Source organism: Chelonia mydas, chromosome 14 (assembly GCF_015237465.2).
Source record: "Chelonia mydas isolate rCheMyd1 chromosome 14, rCheMyd1.pri.v2, whole genome shotgun sequence".
Taxonomy (NCBI): Eukaryota; Metazoa; Chordata; order Testudines; family Cheloniidae; genus Chelonia; species Chelonia mydas.
In genome coordinates this window covers 36,785,683-36,797,771 of record NC_051254.2, presented here as the reverse complement: position 1 = coordinate 36,797,771, position 12,089 = coordinate 36,785,683, and the positions used below count along the sequence as shown (strand labels likewise).

At 52.7% G+C, this 12,089-nt stretch overlaps 4 protein-coding genes across 6 annotated transcripts in view; 1 reads left to right on the top strand and 3 right to left on the bottom strand.

Annotated features, from left to right (window-relative positions):
* Positions 1–9,824, bottom strand: part of LOC119567701 (zinc finger protein 883) — a 65,083-nt gene extending 55,259 nt beyond the window's left edge. For 2 of the 3 annotated variants that reach the window (XR_006285689.1, XR_006285695.1), the window contains exon 1: positions 9,778–9,824. The gene's annotated coding sequence lies outside the window, so the exon portion shown is untranslated. The remainder of the gene's footprint in view (positions 1–9,777) is intronic. The other variant, XR_006285692.1, reaches the window with a different exon arrangement.
* Positions 1–12,089, top strand: part of LOC102936186 (butyrophilin-like protein 2) — a 1,677,894-nt gene that overhangs the window by 937,379 nt on the left and 728,426 nt on the right.
* LOC114020220 (butyrophilin subfamily 1 member A1) overlaps positions 1–12,089 on the bottom strand; it is a 1,361,724-nt gene that overhangs the window by 845,454 nt on the left and 504,181 nt on the right.
* On the bottom strand, positions 1,560–8,614 carry LOC114022230 (zinc finger protein 726-like). Its single transcript, XM_043528125.1, has 4 exons — positions 6,581–8,614; positions 5,932–6,058; positions 5,087–5,200; positions 1,560–4,737 (listed from the first exon to the last, which is right to left on the bottom strand). Exons 1-4 carry the CDS (start codon positions 6,602–6,604, stop codon positions 3,167–3,169), a joined length of 1,836 nt encoding a protein of 611 aa, XP_043384060.1. The 5' UTR covers positions 6,605–8,614; the 3' UTR covers positions 1,560–3,166.

Here is a 12,089-nt window from a genome sequence, read left to right as displayed (position 1 = left end):
ATTCAGTAGCTGTTGTGTCCAGAGGGGTCTGGGCCCTGCTCAGAGAGAGGAGGCCGTGCTCCAACTCTCCCTTTGTTCATCCTGGGTCACGAGCTGCTGCCTCCTCCATTAGTATCTGGGAGACTGAACTGAGCTAGGTCAAAAATAAATCTGAACATTGCCTGGCTCTCAGATAGCACTTTTCATCAATAGATCTCACAGCCCTTTTACAAAACACACTATTATCATTCCTACCACAACTGCTCTACCTAGGTTCAAAAAAATGCCTCCCCAGGCAGCTTGACTCTCCTTCCATGGGAGGCAGGCAAATGGGAAATGCCAGCCAGAGGTGACTTCCCTTGTAGATGACAAATTTTCCCCACAGACCCATAGAAGAGTCTGAAAACCTGAAGAACTGGAAGCTCTGGCATGACCCTAAGAGCCCCTCAATGTCAACTGGAAAAGGGAGCATTGTTCTATGACAGCAACGCCTATCAGGCCTGACAAACTCACTACACCTAATGCATTGCTTTCATAGTATTTACCCACAATGGGTCATGGGTGGTCTCCAATAAAGGCTCATGTCACACTGTTCCTCATGATCATTACAAGAAGTGTGAGCAGATGATCTTTAAGGAACTATGTTTATATACTGGAAAATATGTTTTAAAGTCTGAATCAAAGCAGGGTAGACAAACAAGTTTTGCCAGACAAAGGGATATCGAGTCATCTGCCTCCCACGGTTCATATGTAAATGATGACTTGTAGGTGAACACAACTGAAGCCCAGTTTGCATATAGGACCAACAGAAAAAGCACACTGGAGAAGAATCAGTGGGAGGGAGGTACACTTCAGCAGTTTACTGGACTATATCTGGGGGACAAGAATTGCACCCTGCAAGCCTTCAGGAAGCAAACAGAAGAGCACGTTTTGCATTCATGAAAAGGGGGATCCCAGCGGTGGTGACTGGTGACCACGGGAGAATGCTTTAGCCGTGGATTTTACTTGTTAAAGTCAAGCTCCTGTTATAGCTTGTGTTTGATGTGTAACCAGTTGGTCTTATTGCTTGGTAATAAACTCCTGTTTATTTTCACTAAAACTATATCTCAGTGCTGTGATGTTATATTGGGGCTAATCCTCAATTGAATCAAACAAGCTGGTATTGTCCCTTTGGGGCCGGCTTACCTGGGAATTTCTGAGTGTCCAGTGGAGAGGGGCTGGACACTGCAGAAGGACACGTCGGAGGAGCTGGAGGACGAGGTCGTGCCTAGTGTTAACCTGCAAGGCAAAGTAAGGACTGGCAGAGTCCTGGGGAGTTTGGGTGGGGAGCTAAAAGGCTGGCGGTGACAGGGAACCGACACCCAGTTCAACAGAAGCATGTCTTCCTTGCGCTGAGGCACGGCGGGCGGTGGGATAGCAAGGAGATTCACAGTCCAGGGCATCCTGGAAAAACATCACAGCCAGATCCTGCAATATTTGGAGCTCAGGGATGGCAAAATAACACCTCCCAGGCTGCTGCTGTGTCCATTAAAGACCCACGGCTCCCGCCACATTATTAAAGACAAGGGACACTGGGAGTTTGAGAAACTAAATTCTACTTTATTCTTTTCAAAGCAAGAAATAAAAGCTAAATTCCCACCACCACCATCCAACGCCCAGCTTGGCACCGTGCATTTCAGCCCCAGCCCAGCACACTGGTGCTCCAGCCACACATGGGCCCCAGGGAAAGAGGAACAAGTTAAAGCTAGTATAAAAATACTCACAATCCATGAGAGAGGCATTTTCCTTCCCTCCTCCTCTCAGCAATGGGGAGACGGTGACCCCTCTCCCCATCAGTCCTCTTGGGGCATCATTAGTAGCCCTTTAGAGTTCAAGGATGACTTCACCCAGCACTTGTAGGACATTTCCTCTCTCTCTGGGACATGTGCAGTGAGTTCACAGTTCTCAGCCTCAGCTCTCTGGCTCACAAGAGCAAAGAGTGTCCTTTCAAGGCCCTGGCCACCCACCCACCCTCTCCCCATCCTAATTGTATCTCACATCTTTGCAGGGATCAGGCAATCACTTCCTTCCCCATTTCAGTCTCTGACTCTCGGAGTGCGTATCCAGCACTCGCCTTCAGTGTTTTTATTGATAGATACTAATAATTGTCATTGTTCAAAGAACAAGAAAATCTCATGACACAGGCTCAGGAAATGTGAAAAGAAAATCAGAAAGGGCTATTTTGGCAAATGATCATTTGTCTTTTGAAGTCCTCAATACATCTGAGCTCCATTCTCTCAACTAATCTAATATTAAAATATGTGACAGAACAGACTTTGGGAAAGAGAGAAAAACCCACAATGCAGGGTGGGCTACAAACCATTTTCCCATTCATAAAGTGAAATCCCAGAGAACCTTAAAACTCAGAATCTGGAGAAGAAATTTACCCATTTTCTTCTGAACAGGCTAAACCTGCTTTATTCACCACACTATGGGGAATTTGGGGAGGGGAGGAGTTACCAACCCCCAGGGACACTCCCCCTGCAGGGAACAGCCCCAGGTCAGTAGGGAAGCCCAGCCCAGGGCCTGGTGGAAGATGGGGGGTGGGGACAGGGGTCTAGAGTGAAGGTGGGGCATGGCCCAAGTGTCCTTCTCCTCATCTCCATGCCAGGGGGATCCTGGCTGGGAAGGGAAGAGAGAGGGGGGAACTTCAGCCACGCAGAGGGAGCGGCTGGAGGAGTTTCTCTCTCCCTTCCCCCACCTCTGGCCCATCAGCTCAGCAGCCAGGGCTGCAGCAGGAAGGGGAGCTCATGGGGGCTTCTCCTCCTCTGCCTGGGGTTTGCTTAGACCAGGCAGAACCAGAGGGTCACTGACCAGCTGAAGCTCGGCTGATGCTGGATCCTCACCCCAGCGATGGGTAGCTGGTTCCTTGGGAGCCAAACGCCCCTGATGTCTGAGGGAACGAGGAAATGGGTTTGTCACCATGGCCAGCCCTAGTCAGGGCCCTGAGAGAATTTCCCTGCTGTGCGGAGGAGACTCCCATGTCCAATGTGGTGTTAGCTCCACTTGGAGCATTTTCCACACTGATAATATCTCAGAGGTTTCTTCCCTGTGTGGATTTGCTGATGCCTGATACTCCAGGAGCACCAAAAGGAACTTTCCCCGACGTTCAAGGTCTCTCTGTTGTGTGGATCACTGATGTGGGAAGTCAACTTGAATCTTTTCCTACAGTCAAGCTATTTCTAGGGTCTCTTACATCATTGTGGATTCTCTGATGTTTGGTAAGGGCTGAGCTCTTACTGAAACTTTTCCCACACTCAAGGCATTTAAAAGGTCTCTCTCCCATGTGGATTCTCCCATGTTTAATAAGGTGTGAGCGCTGGACGAAAGTTTTCCCACAGTCCAGGCATTTATGGGGTTTCTCTCCCGTGTGGATTCTCCCATGTTGAGTAAGGTGTGAGCGCTGACTGAAAGTTTTCCCACAGTCCAGGCATTTATGGGGTTTCTCTCCTGTGTGGGTTTTCTGATGTGTACTAAGGCCTGATTGCAAACGGAAACTTTTCCCACACTCAAGGCATTTATAGGGTTTTTCTCCTGTGTGAATTCTCCCATGTTTAGTAAGGTATGAACTTTGGCTAAAACTTTTTCCACACTCAAAGCATTTATAGGGTTTTTCTCCTGTGTGGATTCTCCCATGTTTAGTAAGGTATGAACTTTTGCTAAAACTTTTTCCACACTCAAGGCATCTATAGGGTGTCTCTCTCGTGTGCAGTCTCTGATGTGCCATACGGAGTGACCGCTGACTAAAACTTTTCCCACACTCAAGGCATTTAAAGGGTGTCTCTCCTGTGTGCACTCTCTGGTGTATAATAAGTAGTGACTTCTCAATGAAGCTTTTACCACAGTCCAAGCATTTATGTGGTCTCTCTTCTGTGTGGATTCTCTCATGACTAGTAAGTTTTGTTTTGTCAGTGAAACTTTTCCCACAATCGAGGCATTTATAGGGTTTGTCACCTGTGTGGATTCTCTGATGCTTAATAAGGTGTGAGCAACGAATGAAATCTTTCCCACACTCATGGCATTGAAAGAGTCTCTCTCCTGTGTGGATTCTTCCATGTTTAGTAAGGGATGAACTTTCGATAAAACCTTTCCCACACTTGAGGCATTTATAGGGTCTCTCTCCTGTGTGCAGTCTCTGGTGTATAATTAAATATGGCTTCCTACTGAAGCTTTTCCCACAGTCTAAGCATTTACAGGGCTTCTCTCCTGTGTGGATTCTGTGATGTGCCATAAGCTGTGATCTCTGACTAAATCTTTTTCCACACTCAAGGCATTTATAGGGTCTCTCTCCTGTGTGTAGTCTCTGGTGCGTAATAAAGTTTGACTTCTCACCAAAACTTTTCCCACAGTCCAGGCATTTATGGGGCTTCTCTCCTGTGTGGGTTCTCCGATGTCTAATAAGGAATGCACTAAAACGGAATCTTTTCCCACAGTCAAGGCATTTGTAGGGTTTCTCTTCATTGTGGTTTGTCTGCTGGACTGTGGTTTCCTTGGGATCTTTGCATCCTCCACCACCTTGAATGGATTCATCCAGTTTCTTCCCTGGATAGTTTCCCAGCTGCATCTCTAATCTGTGTTGATCTCCCCAGGTATTTCCCTGTTCCAAGCACTGGGAAAAATTCCCTTCAGCTCTTCTCAAAAATGTCCCCTGCGGTTTCACTTTCCCAGGACCTTCCTGCTGCTGATTGTCCTCCTTGTTCTCACTCACTGTCCTATCACCTGCTGGGAGAGAGAGAACCCAGACAGGAGTCACTGCCTGTGCCGGGGGGAAAGGACAGAAAGGGGAATAGCAAAGAGGGAAAACACAACACAGTGACTGTTGGGGAGATGGAGACACCCAAACACTCCCAGGGAAGGAAAGTGAGGGAGGAAATTCCCGACAGCTAACAGGGTGGGTGGGAAGCCGTGACTGATATCTGCCTTGATCATACGACTCCTTCTGACTGCAGCCCTCACCTGGGTGAGAGGGGGCAGAACTGAGGACTGTCGTTCACAGCACATTTTTGAGAGTCCCAGCTTTTTCCTTTACTCGCCAGATGTTTCTGTCTCAGTTTCCCTGATTCCTCACCTGTGCAGGTGCCTCTCGGACTCTTCCTTTCTTCAGCGGCCTGGACACCCGTGACCCACGGCTCTTCCCCTTGTTCCAGCTGGGCGATCAGGTCAGGTTTTGGAATGGGAAATCCTGCTCAGGGAGTGAAATCAAGCAAGGTCAGGGCGCATGGTACATTGGTAGAGTATTTGTCACAGGGAATATTCCCTGAGTTTAGCCTGGCCCTACGTGGGATTGTGGTAACTCAGACCCTTTGGGAGTAGCAGACATCGCCGGGGGTGGGGTGGGGGGGGGTGTTGTCATGACCTCACGAGGAGTCCTCAGGGTAGATGCGCTCTGGGGGGACTTGCTGGCTCACACAGCTCTGGTGTTAAACTCCTGCCTATTTCCAAACCAGCACATCGGTGCTGGAGCTAGGGATGCTGGGGGAGCTGCTGCACCCCCTGGCTTGAACTGGTTTCCATTCTATCCAGGGTTTACAGTTTGGTTCAATGGCTCTCAGCCCCCCACTGTACAGATTGTCCCAGCACCCCGGAGCCTGCAGCACCGAGAGCCCGCCCCAGCGATGGAGCTCGTCCCAAAATGGCAGATTAACACTTTGTGAAGGAGAAACAATACAGGCAGGGCAATACCCTGCTTCTGGCCCCTTGAAAGCTGGAGAGATGAGGATGAATTAGCTTGTCCATTAGGCTTCTGACTCTCCTGTTCCCTCGAACGGACTATGGAGATGAAAGTCTCTCACAATGGAGCTGTGGACTCTGCGACCCTCCTCCTCAAATCTAACTGACCAGGGAAGAATCTGACCAGAGTCAGACAAGCAGACTCCACAACTTCTAATAACCGAGGGGATGGGAATTGCTTACCCAGCGAAGTCACCATCTCGTAGTTCTCCTGCATAACCTCCCTGTAGAGGGCTCTCTGAGCGGGGTCCAGCAGAGCCCCCTGCCCCTGGGTGAAATACACAGCCACCTCCTCAAAGGTCACCGGCATCTGAAGCAACAAGAGTCTCCCACTCAGCACCTGCTGCCCCAGCCACAGTCCCACTAGTCACAGGGGAAGAGGTCCAGAAAAGCAGAATCCTACCCTCACCCTAATCAGAGCAGCCAGGAGGCTTCAGGGGGTGGGGAGAAGGTGAGAGATCTTTGTGCCCCCACAGCAGACGGAGCAGGGCAGGGTCTTCTCATTTCCCACATGCCTGCCAGCCACAGGCTGATAGAGGAAGCAGAACTCTGAGCCAGGACAGGAATCCCCACAGTTTCTCTTTGTATTTTACAGCAGCATCTGGGTAATGGGTCTAGGCTCCAGCACTGGGAGTCTGGTCAGTTTTCCCAGGTCTGCCCACGGGGGTGTTTCCTGTTTCAGAAATGGGGGAATGTCCCTCCTGCCAGTGGGCCTATTTTAGAAAATCAGGCCCAGGTTCAATGTGTCCCAGAGGGTATATCACACCCCGTGTCTCTCCTGCCCCTCCCCCTCTACAACATCCCCTCCTGCAACTGCCTGAAAATCCCCTACCTGAGCTGGCTCCATCACAGCCATTTCTCTGCCCTGTCCCCAGTGAAACGTGGATGCGATTCCTCAGCCTGTCAGGGTGAGAAGGATGATGGGGGAGATTTCAGAAGGGGCTGGAGTCCATGTCACACCACGATTCCCCCCAGGCTCTCTCCCTGCAGACAGACGCTCTGGACTCTGCCATGCTGGGAAAACCGTCAGTCACTTTATTCCAACACAGACATGGCCTCTCCCACCAGCACTGAGCCCCCTGAGACACTTTTAAACCCCCCCAGGGACAGAGTATCTAAGACAAATGCTAGAAAAGAGCAGACTCAAAGGAGCCACTTTGGGGGATTCCCCCTGACATTGGCCCCGAGGGCAGTGTGTCCCTGTGTCAGCTCCTCACCTTGTTCCCAGGAGAGTCAGTCTGCCCAGGGGGATGCAGGGAAGGGATCCGCACAGGGCTGGGAGCTGGGAACCTCCCTCCCCACTTCTTGCTTCTGCTGCTCCTTTCGGTCTCACCATTCCCCTTCCTGTCTCCGTTCCTGCCTCCTCTGCCTGGGAGAACTGGGGACTGTCCCGTTCCCATGGGCGTTTGCTCTCCAGGGTGAGCCTGGCTGTGTCACTGAGAACAGCAGCTCGGGGACCCGCAGACTCATGGGGAGCCCCTCCCCCTCCACTACAAACTCACCTGCAAGTCCCTGAAAGGAGCCCTTTGTGCGGAGTCACTTTCCTGTCCTGCCCCAGCACTTTCCCCCCAGGGTCTCTCCCCATCCCCTGCAGGCTCCGGCTCAGGAGTTGGTGTGGGAAAAGCCCAGGGTTGCCCTAGGGGGCTAGTTGCAGCCACCAGGGGAAGTCCCCATCTTGGCTGGGCACAGAGAGGACTTTAATGAGGTCTTTCCCCAGCACAGACCCCCTGGGGGAGCAGCAGCTGCTCAGTCTGTGCTCCAGGATCACAAGGGATGAGGCAGCAGATTCTGACCCAGGAAGCTCAGCTAACTCCCGGGTGCTAATATCATGAGCAGAGAGAGACAGGCACCAGCCTCCTCTGCCTTAGCAGTAACCAGAGGCACCCCCCATGACTGGGCCTCGCTGTGCTGCCCCTGCAGACCCCAGGCACAATTCAGCAGCTGGGGATTTCATTTGCCCACCAGGACTCACACCAGAACAGAACCAGAGAACCACTTTGAACCGGTATTTATTAATGGAACTGGAACCAGACTTAAACCAGCATTTTTCCTCTTACTCAGTCAACCAGAATCGGAGTCGAACTCGGGAAAAAAAAAAGTCTACTAGTTAAAATAAAGCTTCAGCAATTTTTCAACTCCATAGTTGACAAAATAAAATAAAACCTACTCTGATCTCACTCGTTATAAAACAAGACAACAAAACAACACCCAGACATGTGACCGCTACTGGAATGGCCTGTCCCAGTAGAAGGAGAAGGGAAGGGGGCAGCCCACAGGAGCAGGGAGGGAGGTGGGAGAGAAGAAATGGGGGGCTCCCTGGTCCCAGAAGTTAACATTAACTCTTCAAGCCCAAGGAAAAAGGCTGCTCAATTTTTATTCCCCTTCGGCAGGCCTCCTCTCACCTGTCCTCACCCCTTGGGGCAGCACCTCCCTCCAGTTGTCCCACCTGAGGCAGGCCCCATGCTCCAAATTCAGTTCCCCACTGAAGCAAGCCATAGGACTTGCTCCCAAACAACCCCCTCCCCCTTCTCGGGCACTGCCTGGTGACAGAATTATTTTGGGGTGTCTTGAACTGGAAACGAACACACCGACTGCCACTGAACCCGAACAAAACCCCAATTCCACTCCTTGCAGCTCGCAGTGTCTCTGGTTGGACACTGAATCCTGCTCTGAAATCAGACCAGCACCTGTTCAGTCCTGACAACCCAGGTGTCAGACCCCCCAAATGAGGAGATTGTCTTTAAACACAAATATGAAATTGGGAGCAGGGTGTGTGTGAGGGGGAGGGGTTCTGGGTGGACATTTGCCTGGTAAATTCTTGGCCCTTTCGGGGAAATCTCCTGCCTGCCCCCTACCCCTAGGGTGACTACCTTTCAAAAGGCAAAAGCCGGACATATGCAGAAGCCCCGCCCCCTCCATGGCCCCACCCCCTATCCCCCAAGGTCCCACCCCCTGAACCTCCTCCTCTTCCTGAGGCCCTGCCCCCTGGCCAGGCCAGAATGTGATGAGAGCTGCCTGGGGAGCCCCAGACTCTCCAGCTGCCCTGGGGGGTGGGTACACAGGCCAGGGGCTGCTCTCAGGCAGCCCAGCTCCCTGCCCCGGGGAGGTGGAGGTCTGGGGCTCCCCAGGCAGCTCTTATCACCGCAGCCTTGGCTCTCTGGGTGACTCTTATTATGGCCCAGATCTAGCTTCTGGCCTGGCCAACCGTGGGACTTTGGAGGGGAGGGGGAAAGAGAAGGAGCAGGGGCTGGGGCCGCGTGGCCAAGGGGGGCTAAGGGGGAACAGGCTGGTGCCCCTGAGCCTCGGGCACAAATCCGGGACAAATGGTGTGCGGGAGTCATTCAGCCCTGGACAGGGACTTAAACTCTGCACTTCAGGTCTGTCCTGCCCAATTCGGGATGGATGGTCACCCTGCCCACCCTCACAGTGCTGGTTTGGCCATTTCTGGGGGGGGGAAATCCCCACTGGCTGCTGGGCAGGGCAGACCCCTCACTCCATGGGGTGGGGAAGCTGCTACTGTACCTTATCCCTGCCCCTGGGCTCTCCCTTTCCCCGCCAGTCTCCTCTTGCTCTCAGCATCTTCCCCCAGCCTCCCCTCCCTACATCCCCCCTTTCCTTCGCAGTGACTCCGATTTACATCTTCCCTCTATTCCAGCCTTGTTCCCCTCAGCCCCATAATCCCCCCGCCCCCGGCAGCCTGATTCCCAGGCACTGCCCCATCCTCCCTTCAGTGCAGCCACTGCCCCCCCGCCCCATCCCATCCTGCCCTGGATCCCCCTTCACCCGCCTCCCGCCCTCTCACGCGTCCCTGTTCTCCCCTCTTGCCGACGACCCTCGCCCCTCTTCTGACCCCTTCTATCCTGCCCCTTCCCCCGGGGGTGGCTCCCCCCGTCCCGCACACGCCGGGAGTTGGCGGCAGCTTTCCCGGGCCCTGGGCAGGGAATCGCAGCCAGCTCCGCGCGGAGCAGCCCGGGGCCAAACCCGCCCCCTGCAGCCCGGGGGTGACGGGGGGGGGCGGGTCTCTCTTACCTTCCCTCCGAGCGGGGCCCCCCGGGGCAGGGGCCGGGCCGGGAAGGGGCCCTGGCCAGGCTGGGGGCTCTGCCCTGGGAGAGGCTCCCGGGGAGCAGCGGGCAGGGCCCGGCTGGAGGTTCCCCTCTCCCGGCTGCAGCCCGGGCTCCGGGCTCCCAGCACCAGCCGCCGGGGCTCGGGGATCTGACCAGGAGCCTGGGAGCCAGAGTCCCCGCAGCGGCTGCGAGTCACTTCCTGCTGCCGGGGGCTGACCCCAGCGATCGTTCCCCCCAGAGCCGCCCCCCAGCTGCTCCTGGGTCCTAGCGATCAACCCATCAAATGCAGCATCTCTGTGTCCGGCTTCTGTTAGATCAGGGGTCTGCAACCTTTCAGAAGTGGTGTGCCCAGTCTTCATTTAGTCACTCTAATTTAAGGTTTTGCCTTCCAGTCACACATTTTAATGTTTTTAGAAGGTCTCTTTCTATAAGTCTATAATATATAACTAAACTGTTGTTGTATGTAAAGTAAATAAGGTTTTTAAAATGTTTAAGAAGCTTCATTTAAAATGAAATTAAAGTGCAGAACTTATCAGTTTAGTGTGATCCTTGCCCTTGCTTTTCCTTCCTGAGTTTTCCAATGTCTGGCACGTATTTGGATGGTGCACACAGGCTTCTGAGTGATCAGTTGTTAACCGGCTCTGAGAGGGACAGAGGACAGATTTCATGCATGAAAATACCTGGTCACACCAGTATGTGGATCCAAATGCTGAATGCAAACGCAATTTTCTTCAAACAGTTAAATTTCACTGGCAGGGGTGTCCAGCAGGTCAGAATAGAGGCCCCATGATCTCTCTCAGTGGCTTCAAGTGCACTCCGCAGATCTCCAAACTTTGATGCCCACAATTCTGAGCTTGTTAACTGAATGAGCTGCATTTCAAAATCTTCAACACCCATCCACTGAAATACAGACAAATCCACGTTGCTTTCGTTGAACTTTGCCGGTTTAATTAGAAAAGAAAGCACTGGGCCAAATCGCCGAAAATCTTGAAATCTGTGAGAAAATTCTGATTCCAGTTCTTGCATGTACATTCTAATCTCAACGTCAAACGCAGTGCACTGTTCCACGTGGCTTGAGAGTGGTGTAAGTAGCAAATCAGGACTTAAAAATATCCCAGTACAGTGGTGCTGGAACAATTTTTAAGGTGAGGGTGCTGAGCTGTGCTCCCTCTTGCCCCTGTCTGCACCCCTCACTGCCCCAGGCTGGGGTCAGTGGGCCACAGCTGGGGGTAGCTGTAGAGCCCCGGGCCAATGGCTGGGACCCCAGGCCAGCAGCACAGCCCCCCAGACTGGGACCAGTAGCGGGCTGAGCGGGGCCAGCGAATGGAAACCCAGGCTGGCAGCAGAGCCCCCAGGACTGGTGGCCAGGACCCGGGGCTGGCAGCAGGCTGAGCGGGGCTAGCAGACAGAACCCCAGCTGGCAGGGGCCAGCGGCCGGTACCCCAGGCCAGCAGCGGAGCCCCCGGGACCGGTGGCCAGGACCCAAGCAGTGTGAGTGCCACTGAAAATCAGCTCACATGCCACCTTTGGTACGCACGCCATAGGTTGCCTACCCCTGCGTTAGACTCATGGGACTTTACGATCATCTGACGAAGTGGGTTCTAGCCCACGAAAGCTTATGCCCAAATAAATTTGTTAGTCTCTAAAGTGCCACAAGGACTCCTCATTGTTTTTACAGTCAGAAGGGACCATCACAAATTGATTATCTAGCCCAGGGGTTCTCATGACCAAATTTTTGGTGGCCTCAGAGAGAGGCCAGCATCTCTTGCTGGTGGCTGCTCTGACACTTTTTCCGAAAATGCTTAATTAACTTTAGGAAAAACCATTAGATTTGCACATAAGTAAGTGAGGGAACAGTCCTGCTATTGTGGGAAACTTTCCTGGCTTATGCACCACCCCGATGGAATCGACTAGGAGAAGGATCTGAGTCCTCGCTCGCACTCCCTTTACCCAGAGACCTGCCTGACCTCGAACACTCTCCTTCTACTGTTCTGTGAGGCAGAGTCTTTGTAAACCTGACAAGGCTGGGCCGCGGATTCCTGTGGGACTCAACCCCCAACCTTGTCGTGATCACTCAGGACAGGGGCAAGGGTGTTCCCACTGTGGGGTGCTCTCTTCATTCTGGAAACTTCCCTGCCCTCTTCTCTGACCATTGCATAGAGTTCAGAACAAATACAATTTATTAAACAGCAAGTAATAAAAAAAAAAATTAAGGAAAAAATGGGAAAGGTGCAAGGAAAACGCATCATCCTGCTCTGTGGGCACAGGGAGAACCAC